Here is a 25,424-nt window from a genome sequence, read left to right as displayed (position 1 = left end):
ACCTCTAAGGCCATCGGGCTTCAGTGTCGAGCAGCTTCCTTCCATCCGGTTGCACATTCTTGGAATGCAATTAGATGTAGTGGGAGGAGAGAAAGAAGAAAACCTCTTGAAGGCACACTGTCTTGGCATGAATGGCATTTCACTGCAAGTATCATCTTTTTTGAATCATGCTGAGAATGCTTTTCAATCTGTTTGCTTGCTTCTCTGTATTGCTTCTCCTGTAATCATCACTCTGAGGTCAGACATCAGTCATGTGCATGATAGGCAATGATGCAAAATCTTAGTTAAGCTGCTACACTGTATTCAGGCAAAGTGAACACCATATATAGAAGAGACTTCAAAAACTAGGCACCATTTGTGCACAGACCCAGACATTGTATGGCCAAAGGTTCTTGGATGAAATGGTCAGCAATGTTTGTGGCTGGGGAGTTACAGTGAGGCAATGCAAGAGTCATCAGAGATTGAGATGGCACAGGTATATGTCCTCTACAGTCACTAGATCTATGTATGGTGTTGCCATCCCTTGAATGGCCTTCCATCACTCAGTTTTGCAGTCCCATCTAATAGATCAAGGTGCTTATCTCCACCCATTCCAGATGAGGTAATGACAATTTTCTTTTACCATCGCAGTTGCAATTTGCAGAAAAATGAATGTTGATAGAGAATGTTCTTCGAACAATAATTACCAGACACTGCCTTATTTGTTGATGAGGTGGTGAACATTCACATTTACCTCCTGACAACATTCCCAGTCAACCCCATTGATTTTGCACCTCCTGAGATCCTTACCTAACCTGTCTACATAAGCCTGCACCTGCCCAACTTTCTTTTCAAAGCTCCTGGCTTATGAAGTGACAATGCCAGTTGTGCACAATGCCTCCTCCTAGAAACAGCATGATCTTTACCATGAACAAACCATGTGATCCTGTTCCCATCTCTAGTTTACTGTATTCCACTTTATATATAGTTAAACTCCTTCACTACTGTGATTCCCCGCCTCCCAGAATTCAGATCCCAATCCCAATGATGACCTCAGTCTCCTTCCCAAGTAGCCGCACCGTTTCTCCCCAACCCCAAGTGATCTGACTGGACAGCCCTGATGAGAAATGCCCATACATCCAACTGATGCCTGTACATCAATCTGATTGGGGGCCATTCGAACTGCCACATGTCTGCCAGCTACCTGACCACACTAATTCCATTTTCCAACTTTTGACCCATAGTCCTGGAGACTATGACAGCACAGGTGAATACCTGAATACTACTTTTCAGTCTTCTATCTCATACCCTATGGTACCTAATTATTGATCACTCTACTAATGGAAAAAAAAAGTGTCTTCTTATCCACCTCTACCAGGTCCCCTCTGAACCTTTGCTGCTCCAGGGTCGGCACGGTGGCACAGTGGTTAGCACTGCTGCCTCACAGCGTCAGAGACCCGCGTTCAGTTCCCGCCTCAGGCAATTGTCTGAGTGGAGTTTGCACATTCTCCCTGTGTCTGCGTGGTTTCCTCCGGGTGCTTCGGTTTCCTCCCACAGTCCAAAAATGTGCAGGTTAGGTGAATTGGCCATGCTAAATTGTCCGTAGTGTTAAGGTGTAGGGGAATGGATCTGTTGTGGGTTGCTCTTTGGAGGGTCGGTGTGGACTTGTTGGGCCGAAGGGCCTGTTTCCACACTGTAAGTAATCTAATCTAAACCCAATCTTTCCACACAGCTGAGATTCTCCAGACCAGGCAGCAGCCTGCTAAATCCTCTTCATACTCTTCTACTGAAATCACATTCTTCCTATAATGTAGTGATTAGAATTGCACACAGTAAACAAGCATTTTATAGAGGTCCAACACAACTTCCTTGCTCTTGCATTTGAAGCCTCAATTAATAAAGGCAAAAACCCAGATGCTTTCTTAACTACATTATCTACCTGATCAGTCCACTGATATCTCCTAATGTTTTTGGCTACTCTTTTGTTTATCACCCTACCAACTTTTGCAGCTTCCACAAACTTCATGATCATACCCAAACATTTAAGTTCAGCCAGGTAGACCTCATGGAATATGAGTTTCTCAGTGGACTAGATTAACAGCCTGGTTGACAGATAAGATTAGATTCCCTACAGTATGGAAACAGGCCATTTGGCTCAACAAATCCACACCCACCCTCCAAAGGGCAACCCACCCAGACCCATTCCCCTACCCTATATTTACCCCTGACTTCTGCACATAAAACTATGGGCAATTTATCATGGCCAATTCACCTGACCTGTACATCTTTGGATTGTGGAAGGAAACCCACGCAGACGTGGGGAGAATGTGCAAACTCCATATAGACAGTCGCCCGAAGCAGGAATTGAACCCGGGTGCCTGGTGCTGGGAGGCAGTAGTACTAACCACTGAACCACCGTGCTGCCCAAGATCAGTTGTGTTGAACATCCTATTCACTGTGGCCACTGGCTCTGAGGGAGCTGGATCAGTGTCAAGTGTAAATCAAGGGCAACTTGGTGACATGATACCAGCCTCTATGGAGTCTTTTCAAAGTCAAAATCTTGAATACACACCACAACACCAAAGGCCCCAGCAGTGAACTTTGCAGTATTCCACTGGAAATTCCAGTAACATTTATCATGATCATCTGCTTCCTGACAATTTTGGATCCATAATGCCACTTTGCTTTGGATCAATATGCTACGAGAGATCTTATCAAACTCCTTGCTAAAGTCACTGCAGACCACATCAAATGCATTAGCTCCATCATACCTTACAGACAATGCCCCAGACACCACCATTGCCATCCCTAATCCCTGTCCTAGAAAATACCTAGCAGGGGTGGTTGCACAGTTCAGAGGGAGTCAACCTGGGAGACAGACTCCTTCATGTTGAACAAGACTAGGAAGAAGCGCTGAGAGTGGCAAAGGGACAGAATGTACTCTAGGCAGGGTCTTCAATGTCCATCACCTAAAGCGGCTCATAAACAGTATTACTGATCAAGCTCGTCAGGTCCTAAAGTAGCAGCAATGGTAGAAATTCATCCCAATGAAGAAGGGGCAAATGATAAGGTAACCATGGCTGACAAATCAGGGAACAGCATAAAAGCAAAGGAAAAAGCACAAAATGAAAACTCATGAGAAGCCACAGGATTGGGAAGCCTTTAAAAACTGGTTAAAAAAATATCTAGGTGGGTTACCTTTTGGAGGGTCGGTGTGGATTTGTTGGGCTAAAATGGCCTGTTTCCACATTGTAGGGACTATCTAATTCTATGTGGGGAGAAGATGAAATATGACAGTAACCTAGCTAGTAATTGCAAGAGATTTTTTAATATATAAAAGCCACGAGAGAGGCAAGAGTGGACACTGGATCGCTGAAAAAGGAGGCTAGAGAAGTAGAAATGGGAATAAAGCAATGACGGAGGAACTGAAGAGGTACTTTGCATCAGAATTCATGTTGAGAGGTATTAGCAACACACTAATCCTCCAAGATAATCAGGAGACAGAGGTGAATGTAGTGTCCATCACTAAACAAAAGGTGCTGGGGAAGCTGAAAAGTCTGAATGTAGCAGCAGTCAGTGGAGGATGTCCCAGGAGTAGACTGACCAAAACCCCAAGCCAGACCTAGGCCCAGGGAGATAAGACTTTAAAATTTGGACATTTTTCTTATCTTTTGGATAAGGACTTTTAAGATCTGTACTTTTAAAAACTGTTTTGTTTATTTCTTCTCATTTTATAAAAGGTTCTTGTTTTACATTTTGTGTTTAAAGATAGCGCTACAGAACGATAACTGTACAGTTTCAGTATTCCTATACTTGAGTCCACATGACAACAAAATCTAATTCCTAATTCTCAAGTCAACCAGACCCAATAGGTGACACCCTGGAGTTCTAAATAAATTAACTGAGGAGATTGTGGAGGCATTGGTGCTTATCCATCAGGAATCACTGGAGTCATGGAGGATCTCAGAAGAGTGGAAAAAGTCCTGTTTAAGGAGGGAGGGGCACAGAAGATGTGAAATTATGGGCCAGTTAACCGCACCTCAATTTGGTAAGACTTTAGAGATTATTAAGGATGATACTGGAGAGTACTTGGATGTGCATTGTAAAGTAGGGCTGAGTCAGCAGTTTCATCAAGGGAAAGTCATGACTGACAAATTTGTTAGAATTCTTTAAGGAAATAACAAGCAAGTTAGACAAAGAAGAGCCAGTGGAGTGGTCTATTTGGATTTCCAGAAAGCCAATGACAAGGTGCCAAACAGGAGGCTGCTAAATAAGAGCCTATGACACTGGCACAAGATACTGGCACGGATAGAGCATTGTCTGACAGGCAGAAGGCGAGGATAAAGGGGTTTTTCCAGGATGGCTGGCGGTGACTAGTGGAATTCCATAGGGGTCAGTATTGGGACCACAACTATTCACATTATACATTGATGATGTGGAGGAAGGAACTGAGGGCATTGTGGCCAAGTTTGCAGACAACACAAAAGATAGGTGGGGGAACAGATAATATTGAGGGGGTGGGACAGAAGATCTTGGACAATCTAGGAGAGTGGGCAAAGAAGTGACAGATTGAATACAATGTGGGAAAGTATCAGGTTTTTCCATTTAGGCTGGAAGAATAGAGGCGTAGACTATCTTCAAAATGGGAAAGGCTTCAAAACTCTGAAGCGAGAAGTAACTTAAGACTCCTATTTCAAGATTCTCTTAATGTTAACAGAGTGGTTCAGTTGACATATAAAAAGGCAAATGCAATGTTAGCATTTATTTCGAGAGAATTAGCACACAAGAAAGGGATGTACTGCTGAGGTTGTATAGGTTCGGTTCAGACCACATTTGGAATATTGTGAGCAGTTTTGGAATCCATGCTTAAAGAAGGATATCCTGGCATCGGAGGTGGTTCAGACGAGGTTCACAACAAGGAACAGTGGCTCAGTGGTCAGCACTGCCGCCTCACATTGCAAAGGACCCGGGTTTGATTCCAGCCTTGGGCAATTTTCTGTATGGAGTTTGCACATTTTCTCTGCGTCTGTGTGGGTTTCCTCCCACAGTCCAAAGATGTGCAGGTTAGGTGAATTGGCCATGCTAAATTGCCCATAGTGTTCAGGGATGTGTAATCAGGGGAAATGTAGAGTAATAGGGTTGGGGAATGGGTCAGGGTGAATTACTTTTCAGAGGGTCGTTGTGTACTTGTTGCGTCAAATGGCCTTTTTCCACACTGTAGGGATTCTATGATTCCATGAATGATCCCAAACATGACTGGCTTGTTCTATGAAGAGCAGTTGAGGAGGCTGGTACTGCTTAACAGATAGCATTGTAAGGGCGCAATTGCAAAACATTACGTAGTCATTTTGGGAAAATAATCGCAACCTCACAAAGTAACAAACAGCACCCACTCAATACGATGTAGCTGGCAAAATCTGCGGGGAGGTGCCAAGTGCTGATGTCAATTTTGCATTTAAATCATTCTAACACAAAATGTTTAAATACACTATACTTTATTGGGAATGTTTTAGAACTAAGATGATGAGTAGTTTTTCAATCAGAAGCTGATGAATCTGTGGAACTCATTGCCATAGAAAACTTTGGAGGCCAAATCATTAACTGCTTTAAAACAGAGTTGAATAGGTTATTGGTTAGTCAAGGGATCAAGGATTACAGGGAGAAGGTAGGACAATGTGGTTTAGAACAATATCAGCCATCAATGAATGCTGAAGCAGACTCATGAGGACAGAATGGCTTAATTCTGCTCCTATATCAGAGCTGAGAGACTGGCTCTTTGGCAGGTGGAGAACGAATTAACAAGCGGGAAAAATATACTCAACCTCTTCCTTACCAATCTGCCTGCTGCAGATGCATCTGCCTACGACAGCAACTGCAAGAGTGACCACCATACAGTATTTGTGCAGTTGAAGTCCCATCTTGACATTAAGAATACTCTCCATTGTGCTGTGTGGCATTTTCAACATTTTAAATGGCAGGACAGACTTTGATTAGGTCTAGCAACTCAAGACTGAGCATCCAGAAGGGCTGAGAGCCATCAAATCAAAACAGCAAGAATTGCAGATGCAGTAAATCAAAAACTAAAACAGTAATTGCTGGAAAAGCTCAGCAGGTCTGGCAGCATCTGTGAAGAGAAATCAGAGTTAAAGCTTCTGGTTTTGTGTCCCTTCCTCAGAACTGAGTTTTTTCAGCAACTTCTGTTTCTGCTGTATAGGTTTAGTAATTTTTGGCAGTTCAAACTCAATTGGCTGAACGGTGTCTTCTGTGAGGCACTTTTACGTCTGCCTGGTGCTACTCTAGGCATGCCCTCATGCACTCTTCACTGAATTATAGTAATCACTCATAGCTTCTGATATGAATTGCTGAAAAAAAAAATTATCTGTCAAAGCTTTTTGTCTTGCACTTGTCAGGAAATTTGCTGAAAATGCCTTTTGCCACGTATACCATTGTCTATTTTATTAAGTTCAACAAGCACAGTGAATGTACATGTTGTTTCTGTCTGCAACTTGTAGGATGCTATGTACTAATATGCTATTTCATTCACTGCAGTGCTGAAGTCTAACTTTGACTTTTTAAGGTCACCTAGACAGTTTTATGGTTGTGGGACAGCCTTGTTAAATTCAGGATGGATGTTTTTGTTAAGGCATGAGTAGTACGTGCCACATAATAAAATTCAGACTGTGATTCTGTGAAATTGGATGCTCATTACAACACTGATACTACACTTCAAGTAGTACTTTCTTGGAAGTAAAATACTTTGGGATATCATGAAATTTAAAAAATACACATATATGAACATTATTTTCATGATCAATCTCTGATCTGACTGACTTGAACATAGATCAACCTACCTTGGGCTCTACTTTCTCTGTAAGGCCATTTTTCATTTTTTTCTTCTCTGTTTCTCTGGAAAACCAGTTAGATAAAACAATTCAAATTTAAATTCATAACAGAAACTCATTTGGTTAATGAACTGAAATACTGTGTCCATTTCACTATTCCACCACCAATCCTCATATCACCATCTCACTTTCTTTGGGGAACAAAGGTGGGAAATCCTAGCAGCATGGGTAAGTTGGGCCAAAGGGCCTTTTTCTATGCTGGAAACTTATGCAACAGCGAGAACCAGCCATTTGGATACAGAACTGGCTTGAAGGTAGAAGAGAGAAGGTGTTGATGGAGGTTGCTTTTCAGACTGGAGGCCTATGACAATTGGGTGTGCCACAGGAATTGCTGCTGGGTCCACTGTTTTTCAACATTTATGTAAATTATTTGGATGTGAACATAGTAGAAGTACAGTTAGTAAGTTTGCAAATGACACCAAAATTGGAGGTGTTGTTGACAGCGAAGAAGGTTGCCTCAGAGAACAATGGGAGCTTGATCAGATGGGTCAATAGACTGAGGAGTGGCAGATGGAATATAACTTAGATATATGCGAGGTGCTGCATTTTGGAAAGGCAAATCAGGGCAAGACTTATACACTTAATGGGAAGTTGGCATGGGCGAGTTGGACCGAAGGATCTGTTTCTGTGCTGTACATTTCTATGATTCAATGACTCTAAAAGGAACAATGCAGAATAACAAACTCAGTCTTTTATGTAAAAACAATGACTGCAGATGCTGAAAACCAAATACTTTCTCCCTACCCCCACCCTCCTCTAGCTTATCTCTCCACGCTTCAGGCTCACTGCCTTTATTCCTGATGAAGGGCTTTTGCCCGAAACGTCGATTTCGCTGCTCGTTGGATGCTGCCTGAACTGCTGTGCTCTTCCAGCACCATTAATCCAGTATTCAGTCTTTTATGTGTTGATTCAGTCCCTTTTAAATGGATCCTTTATTTATTCTTTCATAGGATGTGCACCATTTGTTACTGGAAAAGGTGGTGGTTAAGAAATTTCTTAAACTGCTGCACTACTTTGGTGCTAGGTACACACACTGTTGTTAGGAATCTCCAGGAATATTTTTGTTTATAAAGAATCCCCACAGTGAGTAAACAGGCCATTCAGCCAAACAAGTCCACACCAATTCTCCAAACAGCATCACACCCAGATCCATCTCCTCACCCTATCCCTGTCTTTCCCATGGCTAACAAACCTAACCTACACATCCCTGAACATTATGGTAATTTAGGTAAAAACAATGACTGCAGATGCTAGAAATCAGATTCTGGATTAGTTGTGCTGGAAGAGCACAGCAGTTCAGGTAGCATCCGAGGAGCAGTAAAATCGACGTTTCGGGCAAAAGCTCTTCATCAGGAATAAAGGCAGAGAGCCTGAAGGGTGGAGAGATAAGCTAGAGGAGGGTGGGGTGGGGAGAAACTGCTGTGCTCTTCCAGCTCCACTAATCCAGAATTATGGTAATTTAGCATGGCCAATCCATCTAACTTGCACATCTCTAGACTGTTGGAGGAAACTGGAGCACCCGACAGAAACCCACTCAGACATGGGGAGAACATGCAAACGCCATACAGTCGCCAGAGGCTGGAATTGAACCCAGTCCTTGGCACTGTGACGCAGCAGTGCTAACCACTGAGCCACTGTGCCCACCCCCAACAATTTGACCCATCAATAATGAAAGAATGGCATTATAGGTCCAAGTCAAGATGATACATGGTTTGGAGAGGGCAGGTAATATGTCCCATGCATCTACAGCCCTTGTCCTTGGTGAAGCTTTAGCTATTTGCTGCCATACATAATATATATAGTACACTCTGTTGCCATCATACATCAGTGCATGGATCTGGTGCCAATTTTGTGAGTTGCATTGCGCTGGGTTATTTCAAGCTTCTGAAGGTTTATTGCATTTGGGCAAATGTAGACTATTCTATCACACCCCTGAACTGTGCCTTGTAGATGGTGGACAGGCATCAGGGAAACAGGTGGGTTACTCACCGTAGAATTCCTACACTTTGACCTGCTTTTGCAGCCACACTATTTATATGCAAGCCCAGATGAGTTTCTGGTCTGGACTTTGAAACTTAGAGATATGGTCAGTACCTTTAAAATATTTCCCCACTGACACTTCCACTTGACTAGCTTCATTCCCTTGGATTAGGTCCACAGCACTACCCCATTTCTAATAGGACTAAAAACATACAGGCACACTCAGGTCTCCTGGATTCCATCCCATCTAATCCTTTCACACTAAGGCGATCCCAGTTAACGTTAGCTAAATTGAAATCTTTATAACAATAAACCTTGCTGTGCTTTGCCTACATATCTGCTCCTCTTTCTCAGTCTGTTGGAAGATATTTACTATAATCCCAGCAAAGTGATTACCTCTCTTTTATTTCTAAGATCTACCCAGACGGCTTCATTCGAACAGCTTTCTTAGACATCCTTTCTCAGAAAAGCACTGAAGATCTCCTTTACCAGTAAGGCAATACCCACTTCTCTTATATTTCCCCCACCCCTGCCCCAATCATACCTGAAACTTCGAAATCTGGAATGCTGAGTTGTCAGTTCTGCCCTTCCTTCAACCATGTCTCAGAGGTTGCAACAATATCACATTCCCATGTGCTAATCAAATTTCTAAGTTTATCTGCTTTACTAGTTAGGATCCTTGCATTAAAATTAATACAATTTATCTGCCTTATTATACTTATGTCTTCTCCGCCTGCTGGACTCGACTAGGTTCTATGTCTGATTGAACCTTGCTTCCGACTTTGCATCTATTCTGTGCCCAATCTGGTCAATTCTTGATGAAGAGCTTCTGCTCAAAACGTCGATTCTCCTGCTCCTCGGATGCTGCCCGACTAGCTGTGCTTTTCCAGCACCACACTTTTTGACCCTGATCTCCAGCATCTACAGACCTCAATTTCTCCCTCTGTACCCCATCACCCTGCCAAATTAGTTTAAGTGCCTCCCCAGCAGCACAAGCAAGCCTCCCAGCAAGGACAGTGGATCCATTCCAGTTCAGCTGCAACCTATCCAGCTTGTACAGGTCCCACCTATCCCAGAAACAATTGCAAAGATCCAAAAATCTAAAGTCCTCCCACCTACACCACTCCTTTAGCCAGGCGCACATCTGATCTATCTCTTTCTCTTCACAGATGCTGCCAGACCTGCCAAGTTTCTCCAGCAATTTCATAAAACCCACCTGATTTCATTATGTTGTTCGGGATCAGAACTCTGTTTTCGGATCCAAAGTCGTAGAGTCATAGAGATATACAGCATGGAAACAGACCCTTCGGTCCAACCCGTCCATGCTGACCAGATATCCCAACCTGATCTAGTCCCACCTGCCAGCACCCAGCCCATATCCCTCCAAACCCTTCATATTCATATACCCATCCAAATGCCTCTTAAATGTTGCAATTGTACCAGCCTCCACCACTTCCTCTGGCAGCTCATTCCATACACGTACCACCCTCTGTGTGAAAAAGTTGCCCCTTAGGTCTCTTTTATATCTTTCCCCTCTCACCCTAAACCTATGCCCTCTAGTTCTGGACTCCCTGACCCCAGGGAAAATACTTTGTCTATTTATACCATCCATGCCCCTCATAATTTTGTAAACCTCTATGAGGTCACCCCTCAGCTTCCAACACTGCAGGGAAAACAGCCCCAGCCTGTTCAGCCTCTCCCCATAGCTCAAATCCTCCAACCCTGGCAACATCCTTGTAAATCTTTTCTGAACCCTTTCAAGTTTTGCAACATCTTTCCAATAGGAAGGAGACCAGAATTGCACGCAATATTCCAACAGTGGCCTAACCAATGTCCTGTACAGCCGCAACATGACCTCCCAACTCCTGTACTCAATACTCTGACCAATAAAGGAAAGCATACCAAACGCCTTCTTCACTATCCTATCTACCTGTGACTCCACTTTCAAGGAGCTATGAACCTGCATTCCAAGGTCTCTTTGTTCAGCAACACTCCCTAGGACCTTACCATTAAGTGAATAAGTCCTGCTAAGATCTGCTTTCCCAAAATGCAGCACCTCGCATTTATATGAATTAAACTCCATCTGCCACTTCTCAACCCATTGGCCCATCTGGTCCAGATCCTGTTGTAATCTGAGGTAACCTTCTTCGCTGTCCACTACACCTCCAATTTTGGTGTCATCTGCAAACTTACTAACTATACCTCTTATGCTCGCATCCAAATCATTTATGTAAATGACAATAAGTAGAGGGCCCAGCAATGATCCTTGTGGCACTCCACTGGTCACAGGCCTCCAGTCTGAAAAACAACCCTTCACCACCACCCTCTGTCTTCTACCTTTGAGCCAGTTCTGTATCCAAATGGCTAGTTCTCCCTGTATTCCATGAGATCTAACCTTGCTAACCAGTCTCCCATGGGGAACCTTGTCGAACGTCTTATAGATCACATCTACTGCTCTGCCCTCATCAAACTTCTTTGTTACTTCATCAAAAAACTCAATCAAGTTTGTGAGACACGATTTCCCACGCACAAAGCCATGTTGACTATCCCTAATCAGTCCTTGCCTTTCCAAATACATGTACATCCTGTCCCTCAGGATTCCCTCCAACAACTTGCCCACCACCGAGGTCAGGCTCACCGGTCTATGGTTCCCTGACTTGTCTTTACCGCCCTTCTTAAACAGTGGCACCACGTTTGCCAACCTCCAGTCTTCCGGCACCTCACCTGTGACTATCGATGATACAAATATCTCAGCAAGAGGCCCAGCAATCACTTCTCTAGCTTCCCACAGAGTTCTCAGGTACACCTGATCAGGTCCTGGGGATTTATCTACCTTTAACCGTTTCAAGAGATCCAGCATTTCCTTCTCTGTAATCTGGACATTTTGCAAGATGTCACCATCTGTTTCCCTACAGTCTATATCTTCCATATCTTTTTCCACAGTAAATATTGATGCAAAATATTCATTTAGTATCTCCCCCATTTTCTGTAGCTCCACACAAAGGCCGCCTTGCTTATCTTTGAGGGGCCCTATTCTCTCCCTAGCTACCCTTTTGTCCTTCATATATTTGTAAAAACCCTTTGGATTCTCCTTAATTCTATTTGTGAACTTCGTCATGTGGTTCATTCTCACCTACCTTTTAGATTGCGCAAGAGTTTTAATCCTTTCTGATTGTGCCATATCTTTAATTCCACATGTTTATATTTCACAACATTAAAAATGCTGCAAAGTCTATTACATACCTTTTATTTGCACAGTATTGTTGAAGTACTGGCTCGTATTTCATCTGTATAAAACATAATACACATATTAAAGAAGTATTTCGGCATTCCTCTAATTTGAATCATTTAGGATAATAGGGGGCACTTACATTGGGTAAATTAGGAATACTGTGTGCAATTCGGGTCTCCTTCCTATCAGAAAGATGTTGTGAAACATGAAAGGGCTCAGAAAAGATTTACAAGGATGTTGACAGGGTTGGAGGATTTGAGCTATAGGGAGAGGCTGAACAGGCTGGGGCTGTTTTCCCTGCAGTGTCGGAAGCCGAGGGGTGACCTTATAGAGGTTTACAAAATTATGAAGGGCATGGATAGGGTAATTAGCCAAAGTCTTTTCCCTGCGGTCGGGGAGTCCAGAACTACAGGACATAGGTTTAGGGTGAGAGGGGAAAGATATAAAAGATACCTAAGGGGCATATTTTTCACGCAGAGGGTGATACGTGTATGGAATGAGCTGCCAGAGGAAGTGGTGGAGGATAGAGCAATTGCAACATTTAAAAGGCATCTGGATGGGTATATGAATAGGAAGGGTTTGGAGGGATATGGACCTGCTGGCAGGTGGGACTAGATTGGATTGGGATATATATTTCGGCATGGACAGGTTGGACTGAAAGGTCTCTTTCCGTGCTGTACATCTCTATGACTCTAAGTGTAAATTAAATATTGCTGAAAAGAAACACAAAGTTGAAGCACACTTGCTGATCAGCACCTTTCTAATTCAAACTGAAACACAATAGATTTGTAGATGTGAAATTTGAGATGCTCCTACAATTCCTCTGGCGATTTTCGTAGCTGCCCACACAACAACTCATTGTGGAAGGGTATAATTACTAAAAGCCTTTGAATTAGCCAGATCATTACACAAAGGAACACTACCAGTCAATTTCATTGACATTCTTGACCCACGCAAGTCTGCTGATTGTATCTCCTTGCTGCTCACCATAAAGACTTTCATAAAACTGCAGCAGGGACTCACAACTAGTGCAATTTTAAAGGCACAAACACTCAACCTGGAGGGAAGTTGATTTAAAATGAACAATAGGTTACCATGAAACAGGAGGTGGATCGGGCACAATCAAGAAACATTCTCTCAAATGGAGAAGGCAGAACAAACATATCCAGAACTCTCTGGATGAGGGAAACGGAAACTAAGATAAAGAAGAAAAATGCTTAAAACAAGTGTCAGGTAGAAAGTAAAATTGGGGACCAAGAAGATTATCGAAGGTTTAGAGGAGAGGTAAAAGGCAAATAAGAGAAGCAAAGAGGAATTGTGAGGAAAGACAACAAAAATAGTTTGTCTTCAACAGCCATAGAAAAGCGTGCTTGAAGTTCTTGAGAAAATTTGTAGCTCAGGTTGTGGAGGAAGTTGTTGACTTGTTCAATGAACTGCTAAGTTAATTTGCAGACGTTTCATCACCATACGAGGTTACAGCATCACAGCACCTCCGGTGAAGAGTTGGTATTCTGTCCCACTTGTTATTTGCGTGTCCTGAATTGTGGAGATGGATGGGATCATTTCCAATTTTGTTTCTTAGTGATTGGTATATGGGATCTAACTCTTCATATTCGTGAACAAAATATGTTTTTGTTTGGCTTGACCTGGGATGGATACGTTGTCCCGGTTGAATCAGTATCCTTTTTTGTGTGTGTGTTTGGATAGAAGTGATAGTTGATCATGTCTCTTGGTAGCTAGTTGGTGTTCATGTACCCTGAAGGCTAGGTTTCTTCTGGTTTGCCCCATGTAATGCTTGTGGCAGTCTTTATATGGCATTTTGTATATAATGTTGGTTCTGTTTGTTGTGGGTATGAAATCCTTTATATTCGTCAGTAGTTGTCATAGTGTAGTTGGTGGTTTGCGGACCACCATGACACCTGGAGTTGGAATAGTCTGGTGGTCATTTCCAATATATCCTTGATGGATGGCAGTGACCAGTGTATCAGTACAGTGCAATATCCTCCACCATTTTCGTGCACCTACAATTATACCCCACCATCAAAAATATTTTTCCCTCCCCAAACCTGTGTTCCGCAGAGACCATTCCGTCCGTGACTCCCTCATTAGGTCCACGCTCCCCACCAACCAATCCTCCACACCTAGCACCTTCCCTTGCCACCACAGAGGTGCAAAACCCACACCTCCCCCCTCACCTCTGTCCAAGGCCCTAAAGGATCATTTCAAATCTGGATTAGATTTCCCTGCATAGCCTCCCACCTCATTTACTGCATCCGTTGCCCTCGCTTTGGGGAGACAGTGGAGCGGTACAGGCAACATCTCTGGTCTGCATGCACCAAGCAACCACCAACCACCTACTGCCCTGTGGCCAACCGTTTCAACTTTCCCTCCCATTCCCGCAAGGGCATGCAAATCCTGGGAATCCTCCACCACCACCAAATTAAAGCCACCCATCGACTGGAGGAAGAACACCTCATCTTCCTACAACCACATGGCCTCAACACTGACTTCAACACTTTCCAAATCTCCTCATTCCCCGCCTTATCCCAGATACAACCCTCCAATTCAGCATCACGCTCTTGACCTGACCTATCTGTTCATCTTGCTTCCCATCTGTCAGCTCCATCCTCTCCACTGACCTATTGTAATCAGTTCCTACCTGCATCCCCCATCACCCTCCCACCTACCTTTCCCTCAGCCTCACTATTTATCTCTCAGCCCTCTCTCCCTCCCCATTCTGATGAAGGGCTATTACCCAAAATGTCAACTCTCCTGGTCCTCGGATGCTGCCTGACCTGTTGTGGTTCTCCCAACGTCATGCTTTTCGACTCTGACTCTCCAGCATCTGCAAACTTCACTTTCTCCTAGTTGCAGGAGAACTTTACATTTCCAATTCTATCAGGGAGGAAGCTGTACAGGATTTGTTAGTGGGAAATGAGGTAGGCCAAGTGGAGAATGTCAGAGTAAGGAAGCATTTGGGAAAAAATAATCATAATATATGTTGTTCTGGTATAATGTGCATTTCATCAATGCAATTTGGCTATAACACGATCAAAGAATTGTGGATGCTGTTTAGATAATGCAAACTTTCTACTGAACGGATATAGCGATTTTCTTTAGAGGTATTCTACAGCACAATTTTTTATAATGATTTTTCACAGCACAATTTTCTATAGCACACGGTTGCAAAGGAGCACAACTGTCACATGATACCAGAATGGCCTGCACAGGTTTCAATATTAAGATGGAAAAGGATATAAAGCAGTTAAGGATTAAGATGCCAGACTGGAAAAGGACAGACATGAGTAGTCTAAAATTTGAACTGGAGCGGATGACTGGAAAAGCATTTTGGTGGATAAAGCAATAGATAAGAAATGGGAGACTTCCAAAAGAGAGATGAACAGAACGCATAATAGGTATACACATATGAAAAATAAACATAAGATATGAATGATAAAGGAGGCATATGATGTATAGCAGGATAATAATAGGAGTACCTCAAATGTAGAAGGGAGGCTAAGGCTGGGTTAAGGAAGGCAAAAAAAGAAGCATGAGGAAAGGATGGCTGGCTGCAGTAGAATAAATATTAAAATGTTCTTCAAATATATTACAAGTCATTTCACCATAACATGCGTTTGGTGAATGCAAATTCGCTATAACACCATTGACAAATTTGGGACATTGTTTGTAAAGAATGAACATTTCAAGGGTGGATTGGTTATAACATGATTCCGGCCCCATTAGTTTAATTCGTGCTGCTATTACACATTTTAGTTATAACGAGAATGGAACTACTGTGTTACTGCAGAATCAATAGGAAAACATAAGGCAGGAATTGAGTGAGGCCCATAGGAACATGCAGGGATAGCTGCTCACTGAAGTAAAGGGAACGGCAGAGATACTAAATGAGTGATTCTGTTGTTACCAAATTAGAAAATGGTGATAGCGGCCCAATTGAAAATGTGGGCATTGAGAAACTGATCAGTATCATGATAGATAAAGAAGAGGTGTTAAAAGGCTGATGGCTGTCCAAGTAGAGACGTTGCCAGGCCTAGATAAGATGCAACCTAGATTGCTGAGAGGGGTAAGGGGACAAATCATGGAGTTACTGACAGAAATTTTCAAGGCTTCTCTGAATTAGACTTCTAATTAGACAGGCTTCTGGAGTAGACCTTGGAGACTAGAGGATTGCAAACATGATATTGCTGTTTAGGAAATGTGCAAAGAATAACCTTGGAAACTATAGACCTGTCAGCTTGACATCAATAGTTAGATAACTGATGGAGACCATAAGGGATAAGCTAAATATACACTTAGAGAAAAAGAAGTTAATGCTACAAAAGTGAATGTTATAGAAAACTATTTTTCTCTCTCCTTTCCTCTCAACTAACATATAAATGTAGGTCATGACCTTTACATCTGTGAAATTGGCAAATGGTGGAGTAAATGTGAGGATTGAATGGCCTAAGTCTGCTCCCATATTTAATGGTCTTATGGTCTAAAATAAGATGACTGAAGCACAGGCAGGTTCAAAACTTTCCTAAACCCGATGAGGGGAGATCTCAGGCCACATACCTAACTGATTGAAGGTTATCAGGATGTTCTAGAAAGAAATTGCCAGGTGGAAATAGGATCTAATAGGGGTATCTGCTTAGCCCACCATTAATAAATAAATTATCAGGCACATATGAAATAACAAAACACTTCAGAAGAACAGATCATTTCAAGACGGATCATGCTGACACTGGCTTAGCACCTAGCAAGTTGTTCCAGTACAGCATGTAATAATTTAGAAAGTTTTGCAGATATGTCCTGACAATTTAAACTGGACAAATCCAGTCAGCAAATTATCAGTCGACCATGCTATGAAGGAAGAGATTGCTTACATTGATATTAAGCAAGAAACAACTCACTCATTGGGTGCAGGGTCACTTGGCTCCTGATCTCCTTAGAGCTCTGTTCTATGCATGAAGCAGCTGAACAAATGAGGTGGAAGTAACTGCTCTTGATATCAAGGCAGCATCTGATAGAGCATGGCATCAAGAAGCTCTAACAAAACTAGAGTGAATGGGAATTGGAGGGAAAACTCTCCACTCTTTGCAGTCATACCTGGTAGTCTGAGTTATTAGGAGAGGCTGGATAGGCTGGGACATTTTTCCCCTGGGAGACTGAGGGATGCCCTTATAAAGATCTATAAAGTCACAAGAGGCACAGATAAGGTACATAGCCAAAAGCTTTTCCCGACGGCAGGCAAGTCTAAAACGAGAAGGTATATTTTTGAGGTAAGAATAGAGAGATACAGAAGGGTCCAGACGGGTTTTTTTTCACACAGAAGGTGGTGAATGTACGGCATTGGCTGCCAGATTTAATGGTGGAGGCGAGTACAATTTTGTCATTTAAGAAAGGCTTGGACATGGATGGGACAGGTATAAAGGGACGACATTAATTATGAAAACAAGATAGCATGGACAAATTGGGCCAAAGGGCCTGTTTCTATGCTGTAAACATTTAAGAAACTATCATCCAGCTGCTGATGAGCTACAATGCCTCAGGGATATCCGGTTTTACACTGTTAAATCTGGTCTAAGTTTCACCCATTTAGTAACCGAGGTTGTGCCACATAATATGCTGGAGGGTTGAAAGTGAAGGTGCAACTTTGTCTCCACAAGGACTGTGCACTAATCATTCGTGCCAATACTGAAGCACTTGAGACAAATTGATTGGTGAAGTCAAGATCAGGTAGATTTTATGCTCTTGGTGGTCCTTCACCATTTGTTTCACACACAATTTAGCACATATGTTCTTTTGGACTAGCCATGAGAAACTAAGATGCAGGCCTAGAAGTAAGCCATTCAATCTATCGAATCTCCTTTGCCATTCAATTAGATTATGGTCGGTCTGATAATCCTCATCCTTGCTTTCCTGCCTTATCCCAATGCCCTTTGATTCCCTTACTGATGAAAATTCTATGTCAGCTTTGAATATATTTAATGACCAACTCAAAACCTTCTGTAACAAAGACTTCAGTACTTTTAGAGAAAATACGTCTCCTTATCTTGTCTTAAATTGGCGATGCCATACTCTGAAATTATGCCCTCTGGTCCTAGACTCACCCACAATGGGAAACAACTTTCCACATTACCTTGTCAAGCCCAAAAAACTTATATTTCGATAAAGTCTCTTCTCATTCTTCTAAACACCAAAGAGTACAAACCCAATTTACTCAGCCTCTCCCCCTAAGTAAATCAAGCTTGGTCAGTAGTGGTGCTAATGAGCTACCCTTGTGGATGGATGTTGAACTGCCCTATCCAGAGAACATTCTGTGCTCTTGCCACCTTGAATGCTTCCACCAAGTGGTGCTCAATATGAATGATATTAATTGGCTGAAGGACAGTGTTGGTGATAATCAGGAGGTTTGCCGATGTTTCAGCTGATGCTGAAATTTCACGGTCCAGGGGCAATATTGGGAACTAGTAGGGCAATTCCCTCCAACTGTGCTGGCCCCCTGGTGGGTCTGACCTGCTAATAGGACACGTCAGAATGCTGATGGTTTTGTATCTGTTATTGTCTGTAAAGTATGATTTTGTGAGTGTGGCAATGTCAGGACTGGTTGTGTAACAAACTTCCAAATTTTAACACAATGATAAGTAGGGCTTCTTAAGGTTGACAGAGTTGAGTTCACACTGTTGTTTTTGATGCCTAAGTTGATGGCAGATGGTCCATTTAGTTCATTCCTTTCTATAGATTTTGTAATGATTCGATAAAATTTACTGATTTGCTATGCTATTTTAGAAGGCAATTAAAAATCATCCACATTGCTGTGGTGCTGAACTTTAATTGGCCAGTTCAATAATTCTCTGCTGAATCCACAAGGAGAAAAATCCTGTAAAATGTCAAATAGTAATGTATATCTGAGGAAAACTTTCAATCTATCACTCAAACTAATAAAGAAATATCTCTGACCAGAAATACTAACTTTGAGAAAGATGGAAGGAACAGTGAAGTGGGTAACCAACCTACAAGACTGGTTTTCCTTCTTCCATAGGATATGGTTGTTCCTGGCTGGGTCAGTATTTATCGCCCATCTCTAATTGCCCTTTGGAAGGTGCTGGTGAGCTGATCTTTGAATTCTGAAACCAATCATCTTGCAGTGGGAGGTATGTCTGAGTGTAAATCTGAGGAGTTAGTGTAATAGAAAGTGTGGGCAAAAGGAGGGATGTTTTATTGTGTCTATATTTAGATACAGATCAGTACTGCACAGTACATGCCCTTGATGTTGTGCTGGCCTTTTATCCTACTCTAAGATTAGACTAACCTACGTACCCTTCATTGTACTAACTTCCATGTGCCTATCCAAGAATCGCTTAAATGTCCCTAATGTATCTGACATTACTACCACTGCTGGCACTACCCACCACTCTCAGTGTAAAGAACCTACATCTGACATCTCCTCCAAACCTTCTTCCAATCACCTTAAAATTATGCTCCCTCGTGACAGTAATTTCTGCCATGGGGAAAAGCCTCTGGCTACCCACACTGTGCCTCTCAACATCTTGTACACTTCTATCAAATCACCTCTCAGCCTTCTTCGCTCCAATGAAAAAAGCCATTTCTCCTTGAACCTTTCTTCATAGGACAGGCAGCATCCTGGTAAATCTCTTCTGCACCCTCTCTATAATGAGAGGGTCAGTATGGACTTGTTGGGCCGAAGGGCCTGTTTCCACACTGTAAGTAATCTAATCTGAAAGGCATTTAATCTTTTCTATAATGAGGTGATTAGAACTGATCACAATATTCCAAGTGTAATCTAACCAGGATTCTATAGAGCTGCAGCATAACCTTGCGGCTCTTAAACTTAATTGCCCTGCTAATGAAAGCTAACACACCATATGGCTTCTTAACAACTCCAACAACCTGGAGGCAACGTTGAGGGATCTATAGGCATGGGCCCCAAGATTCCACTGTTCCTCCATACTGCCAAGAATCCTACCTTTTTAACCCTGCATTCTTCATTCAAATTCGACCTGCCAAAGTAATGACTTCACACTTTTCAAGGTTGAACTCCATCTGCCACTTATCAGTCCAGTTCTACATCCTGTAAATATTTCGTTGTAACGAAAACCACCACACTATCCACAACTGCACCAACCTTCATGTCATTGGCAAACTTAATCACCCACCCTTCCAATTCCTCATCCAAGTAATTTATAAAGGTTACAAGGAGCAGAGGCCCCAGAACAGATCTTTGCAGAACACCACTCATCACAAAGCTCCAGGCTGAATACTATCCATCTATCACCACCCTCTGCCTTCTATGGGCTAGCCAATTCTGTATCCATGCCTCCTTACTTTCTGAATGAGCCTATCATGGGGAACCTTATCAAATGCATTGCTAAAATTCATGTATACTACATCCATTGCTCTACCTTCATCAATATGTTTTATCACATCCTCAAAGAATTCAGTAAGGCTTGTGAGGAATGACCTGCCCCTCACAAAGCCATGCTGACTATCTCGAATCAAACTGTGGTTTTCCAAGTAATCATATACAGGGGAACCTCCTGTATTACCCAAACGAGATGGGCGGGCACTATTTCGTTCGGATAATCGATTATTCGATTAATCGCCTTTCAGATTAGATTACTTACAGTGTGGAAACAGGCCCTTCGGCCCAACAAGTCCATACTGACCCTCCTAAAAGCAACCCACTCATATCCATTCCCCTACATTTACCCCTTCACCTAACACTATGGGCAATTTAGCATGGACAATTTACCTGACCTGCACATTTTTGGACTGTGGAAGGAAACCGAAGCACCCGGTGGAAACCCACGCAGACATGGGGAGAAAGGCAACTGTCTGTGTGGAGTTTACACAGAGGCGGGAATTGAACCTAGGTCTCTGGCGCTGTGAGGCAGCAGTGCTAACCACTGTGCTACCATGCCACCCACTCTCTCTGGGGCTCGGAGTATTAAAGTCTGCTCCCCGTTCAAGAGACTGCAGCAGCACACTGCGCATGAGCCCCCGTCCCCAACACCGTCCCCCCAAAACCACCCCCTCGCCTGCACCCCAAACCCATCCAACACCGCCGCTCGCCTGACCCCCCCCCCCCCCCAACACTGCCCCCAACCTCATTCATCACCGCCCTCTGCCTGCACCCCCAACTCTGTCCAACGCCTCCCCAGCCTCCCAACCGCGTCCAACACCGTCCCCTGCCCCCCAACATTGTCCCCCACCCCATGAGCAACCCCTATCTAACCCCGCCCCCTCTCCGGGGCAGCCGGACTGTACACTAACAACAAGACTGCTGCTGCTTCTGCCTTTGTGTGGTAAGTCTCCAAATAGCACACACACACACACACACACACACAGCCACACACACAACCTTTTACTGCACCTTTTTGAGAGGTTCCACGTTTGCCCTGTACAGGACAATGTTTGAGAGAGGGGGGCAGTTTAGGGTACACCCCTCTGCAGAACTCCAGGGAAAATGTGGGGGGGGAGAGAGAGAGGGCGGGAAGTCAGTCATTTGGAGATAGTGCCTGTTTAATCACTGTTAACAAAAGATGCGATCACTGTTGGAAACACATCTTTGATGTAATGTTTTTTCGGGACCTCGAGATCTCCTTCAGATAATCTGATTTTTGGATAATTGGTATTTGGATAATCGAGGTTCCTCTGTATCCTGTCTCTCAGGAGCCTCTCTAATGTATTGCCCACCACTGACTACTCTGTAATTCCCAGGACTATTTCTATTCCCTTTCTTGAACAAGGGAATAACATTTGCCATGCTCCAATGATCTGACACTACTCCATTGGCCAGTGAGGATGTAAAGATCATCGCCAAAGACGCAGCAATCTCTACCTCACTTCCTGTAGTAATCTAGGGTATGTCTCATCTGCCCCAGGGGATTTATCCATCCTTACGCTTTTCAAAATTTTCAGAATATCCTCCTTCCTAACATCAACTTGTTCAAGCATATCAGTCTATTTCAAGCTGTCCTCCGAAACATCAAGGTCCCTCTCAATAGTGAATACTGAAGCAAAGTATTCATTAAGGACTTCCCCTACCTCCTCGGACTTCAGGCTAAAGTTCTCTCCACTATCCCTGATCAGCCCTACTCTGGCCACCTCCTTGTTCATCATATAAGTATAGAATGCCTTAGGGTTTTCCTTAATCCTACCTGCTAAAGCTTTCTCATGTCCTCTTCTAGCTCTCCCACGTCCATTCTTCAGTTCCATCCTGGCTACTTTGTAACCCTCTAGAGCCCTGAATGAGCCTTGCCTCCTCAACATTAAGTAAGCTTCCTTCTTCCTCTTGACTCAATGTTCCACATCCCTTGTCACCCAAGGTTCCTTCACCCTACCATCTCTACCTTCCTTGCCTCAGTGGGACAAACCTGTCTAGCACTACCAGCGGGTGCTCCCTAAACAACCTCCACATTTTTATAGTGCATTTCACTGAGAACATCTGTTCCCAGTTTAGGCACCCAGTTTCCACCAAATAGCTTTGTAATTCTCCCTCCCCCAATTAAATACTTTCCCATACCGTCCACTCCTATCCCTCTCCATGAGTATAGTAAAGGTCAGGGAGTTGTGATCACTATCATTAAAATGCTCTCCCATGGAGAGAACTCACACCTGACCTGGTTCGTTGCCTAGTACCAAATTCAATATGGCCTCCCCTCTCGTCGACTGATCGACATATTGCATCAGGAATCCTTTCGAGACACACCCGACAAAAACTGCTCCATCCAAACTATTTGAACTAAGTAGATTACAATCAATTTTTGGGAAATTAAAGTCACCCATGACAACAACCCTGTTACTTCTACACATTTCCAAAAATCTGTCTCCCAATCTGCTCCTCCGCGTCTTTGTTGCTATTGGGCGGCCTGTAGAGAACTCCCAATAAAGTGACTACTCCTTTCTGGTTTCTGACTTCCACCCATACTGACTCTGACGATCTCTCTTTCTGCAGCTATCTCTGATACTATCCCTGATTAGCAATGCCACTCCTCCATCTCTTTTACCTTCCCCCTTATTCCTGTTGAAACATCTAACCCCTGGAATATCCAACAGCCATTCCTGCCCATGTAATACCAAGGTCTCAATAATGGCCACAACATCATAGTTCCAAGTACTGATCCATGCTCTGAGTTCATCACCCTCATTCCTGATACTTCTTTCATTAAAATAGACACACTTCAACCCATCACGCTGACTGCTCCTTTGCCCTTTCAAGTGTCTATCCCTCCGCTCTCTGCCCACTATGTCTGGATGTTCACTCCATCAGCTGATCCGTAGCTCAGGTTCCCACTCCACTCCCAATCTAGTGTAAATGCTTCCAAAGAGCTCCAGCAAACCTCCCGCCCAGGATATTGGTGCCCCTCCAGTTCAGGTGCAACCCGTCCTTCTTGTAAAGATCCCACCTTGCCCAGAAGGTATCCCAATGCTCCACATGCCTGAAGCCCTCCCTCCTACACTGGCCCTGAAGCCAGGTGTTCATCTGCACATACTCTCTATCCCTGGCGTCACTAACATGTGGCACCTGTAGCAAACCTGAGAGGACTACTCTTTTGTCCTGTCTTCTAGCTTCCAACCTAACTCCCTACATTCTCTTTTCAGGTCCTCATCCCTTTTCCTGCCCATGTCATTGCTACCGATGTGTACCACGACCTCTGACTGCTCTCCCTTCCCCTTAAGAATCTTGTAGACTCTATCAGAGATATCCCTGACCCTGGCACCTGGGAGGCAACACACCATCCTGGAGTTATGCTTGTGACCTCAGAATCTCCTGTCCGTTCCTCTCACGATTAAATCTCCTATTACTCTTGCTCTCCTATTCTCCCCACTTCCCTTCTGAACACAGAGCCAGGCTCAGTGCCAGAAACATGGCCACTGTGGCTTTCTCCTGGTAGGTCAACCCCGCACGGTATCTAAAACAGTTTACTTATTATTGAGGCAAACGGCCATGTACAACATATGTTTTACTAACTGGCACCTATGGGACCAGGAGTGTGTTGATTGATCAAATATTCCACACAAAAGGTACTCATAACTGCAGCAAACTCTGACAAGTGAAGGTTCAAGAAATTAACATTCCTGTAAAAACATCAACATACCTCCTAAATTCAATGTAAAAACACAGTAAGTAGTAGAAATGTAAGATTGTTGGTATGTATATCACAGTTACATTTTATTTACATCCCAAATACTTTGACATTACAGTCGATTGCGGTATTTGGAAGTACTTCAATTTTGCTTATCAAGAGTGCTGGTTAAAACAAAGTTTGCTGTACTGGATTCAAGATAATTTTTGATATGCTTTAGGCTGTGCCACCTTATAATTTACATACCCTTTAATTATCATTCTCCTTTCATTTAATTATCTCCATTCCATTTAATTATCACTCTTCTTTGAAGAATACAGCAAACACTATACAACGCAAACTATCAAAAATGTACATACTTACCCCCAGTGTTATCGTGGGTTCATCTGAACTACCAACAAAACGGTAAACATCGGTTGTGCTGTTGGTATCAAACAATTGATTTATTAAGCAGCCATTTAACATGTAAATAATACAAATTTCTTCATTACTATATGATTGAACAATTAGGTCATTAGTCAGTTCTGAGAATCCCAAGTTTCAAAGTTTAACAGTCCTTCTCATTTGTACACAAACATGATCCAGTGGTTATGAATTCCAAAAATCAATTCAAAACCGACATCATCTGACTGATTCAAGTCAAATTCAAGTTGGATTTATGATTTGGAGATGCCGGTATTGGACTGGGGTGTACAAAAGTTAAAAATCACACAACACCAGGTTATAGTCCAACAAATTTAACTGGAAGCACACTTGCTTTCGGAGCGCTGCTCCTTCATCTTCATCATAACCGCTTGATGAATTAAACCTGTTGGACTATAACCTGGTGTTGTGTGATTTTTAAAGTTCGGTTTAGGCTCACTGTGGCAAATTTAGTCAAGGGAGAATTAGAGATCATTCGTTTTGGATCCAAGGAAGACAGCTCAGAAACAAAAACAGAAATTGCTGGAAAAACTCAGCAAGTCTGGCAGCACCTGTGGACAGAAAGCATAATTAATGTTTTGAATCCTACTCATTAAATGGACAACACTTTACTCTCATCTCAAACTCTCCGAAGAGGGGAAACATCACCACAACAACACTGTCAAGCCTCCAAGAAATCTTATATGTTTCAATAAGGTCTCCTCTCATTCTTCTAAAGTGCAAATGATTATAAGCCCCTAATTATTAGGGGCACTATGCCTCTCAGTGCCCCTATAAGAAAATCCATTCTTTATC

The 25,424-nt window shown here is 43.0% G+C and overlaps 1 protein-coding gene across 1 annotated transcript in view; it reads right to left on the bottom strand.

Annotated features, from left to right (window-relative positions):
* Positions 1–25,424, bottom strand: part of LOC140463231 (synaptonemal complex protein 2-like) — a 377,524-nt gene that overhangs the window by 186,500 nt on the left and 165,600 nt on the right. Inside the window, exons 6-8 of the mRNA XM_072557016.1 lie at positions 24,570–24,627; positions 12,105–12,148; positions 6,831–6,885 (exon numbers count right to left, since the gene is read on the bottom strand). Of these exons, the coding sequence (XP_072413117.1) occupies positions 6,831–6,885; positions 12,105–12,148; positions 24,570–24,627 (157 nt within the window). The remainder of the gene's footprint in view (positions 1–6,830; positions 6,886–12,104; positions 12,149–24,569; positions 24,628–25,424) is intronic.

Source organism: Chiloscyllium punctatum, chromosome 37, assembly GCF_047496795.1.
Source record: "Chiloscyllium punctatum isolate Juve2018m chromosome 37, sChiPun1.3, whole genome shotgun sequence".
Classification (NCBI taxonomy): Eukaryota; Metazoa; Chordata; class Chondrichthyes; order Orectolobiformes; family Hemiscylliidae; genus Chiloscyllium; species Chiloscyllium punctatum.
The sequence above is the reverse complement of the archived record's forward strand: the minus strand, read 5'-3'. Positions and strand labels throughout refer to the sequence as shown.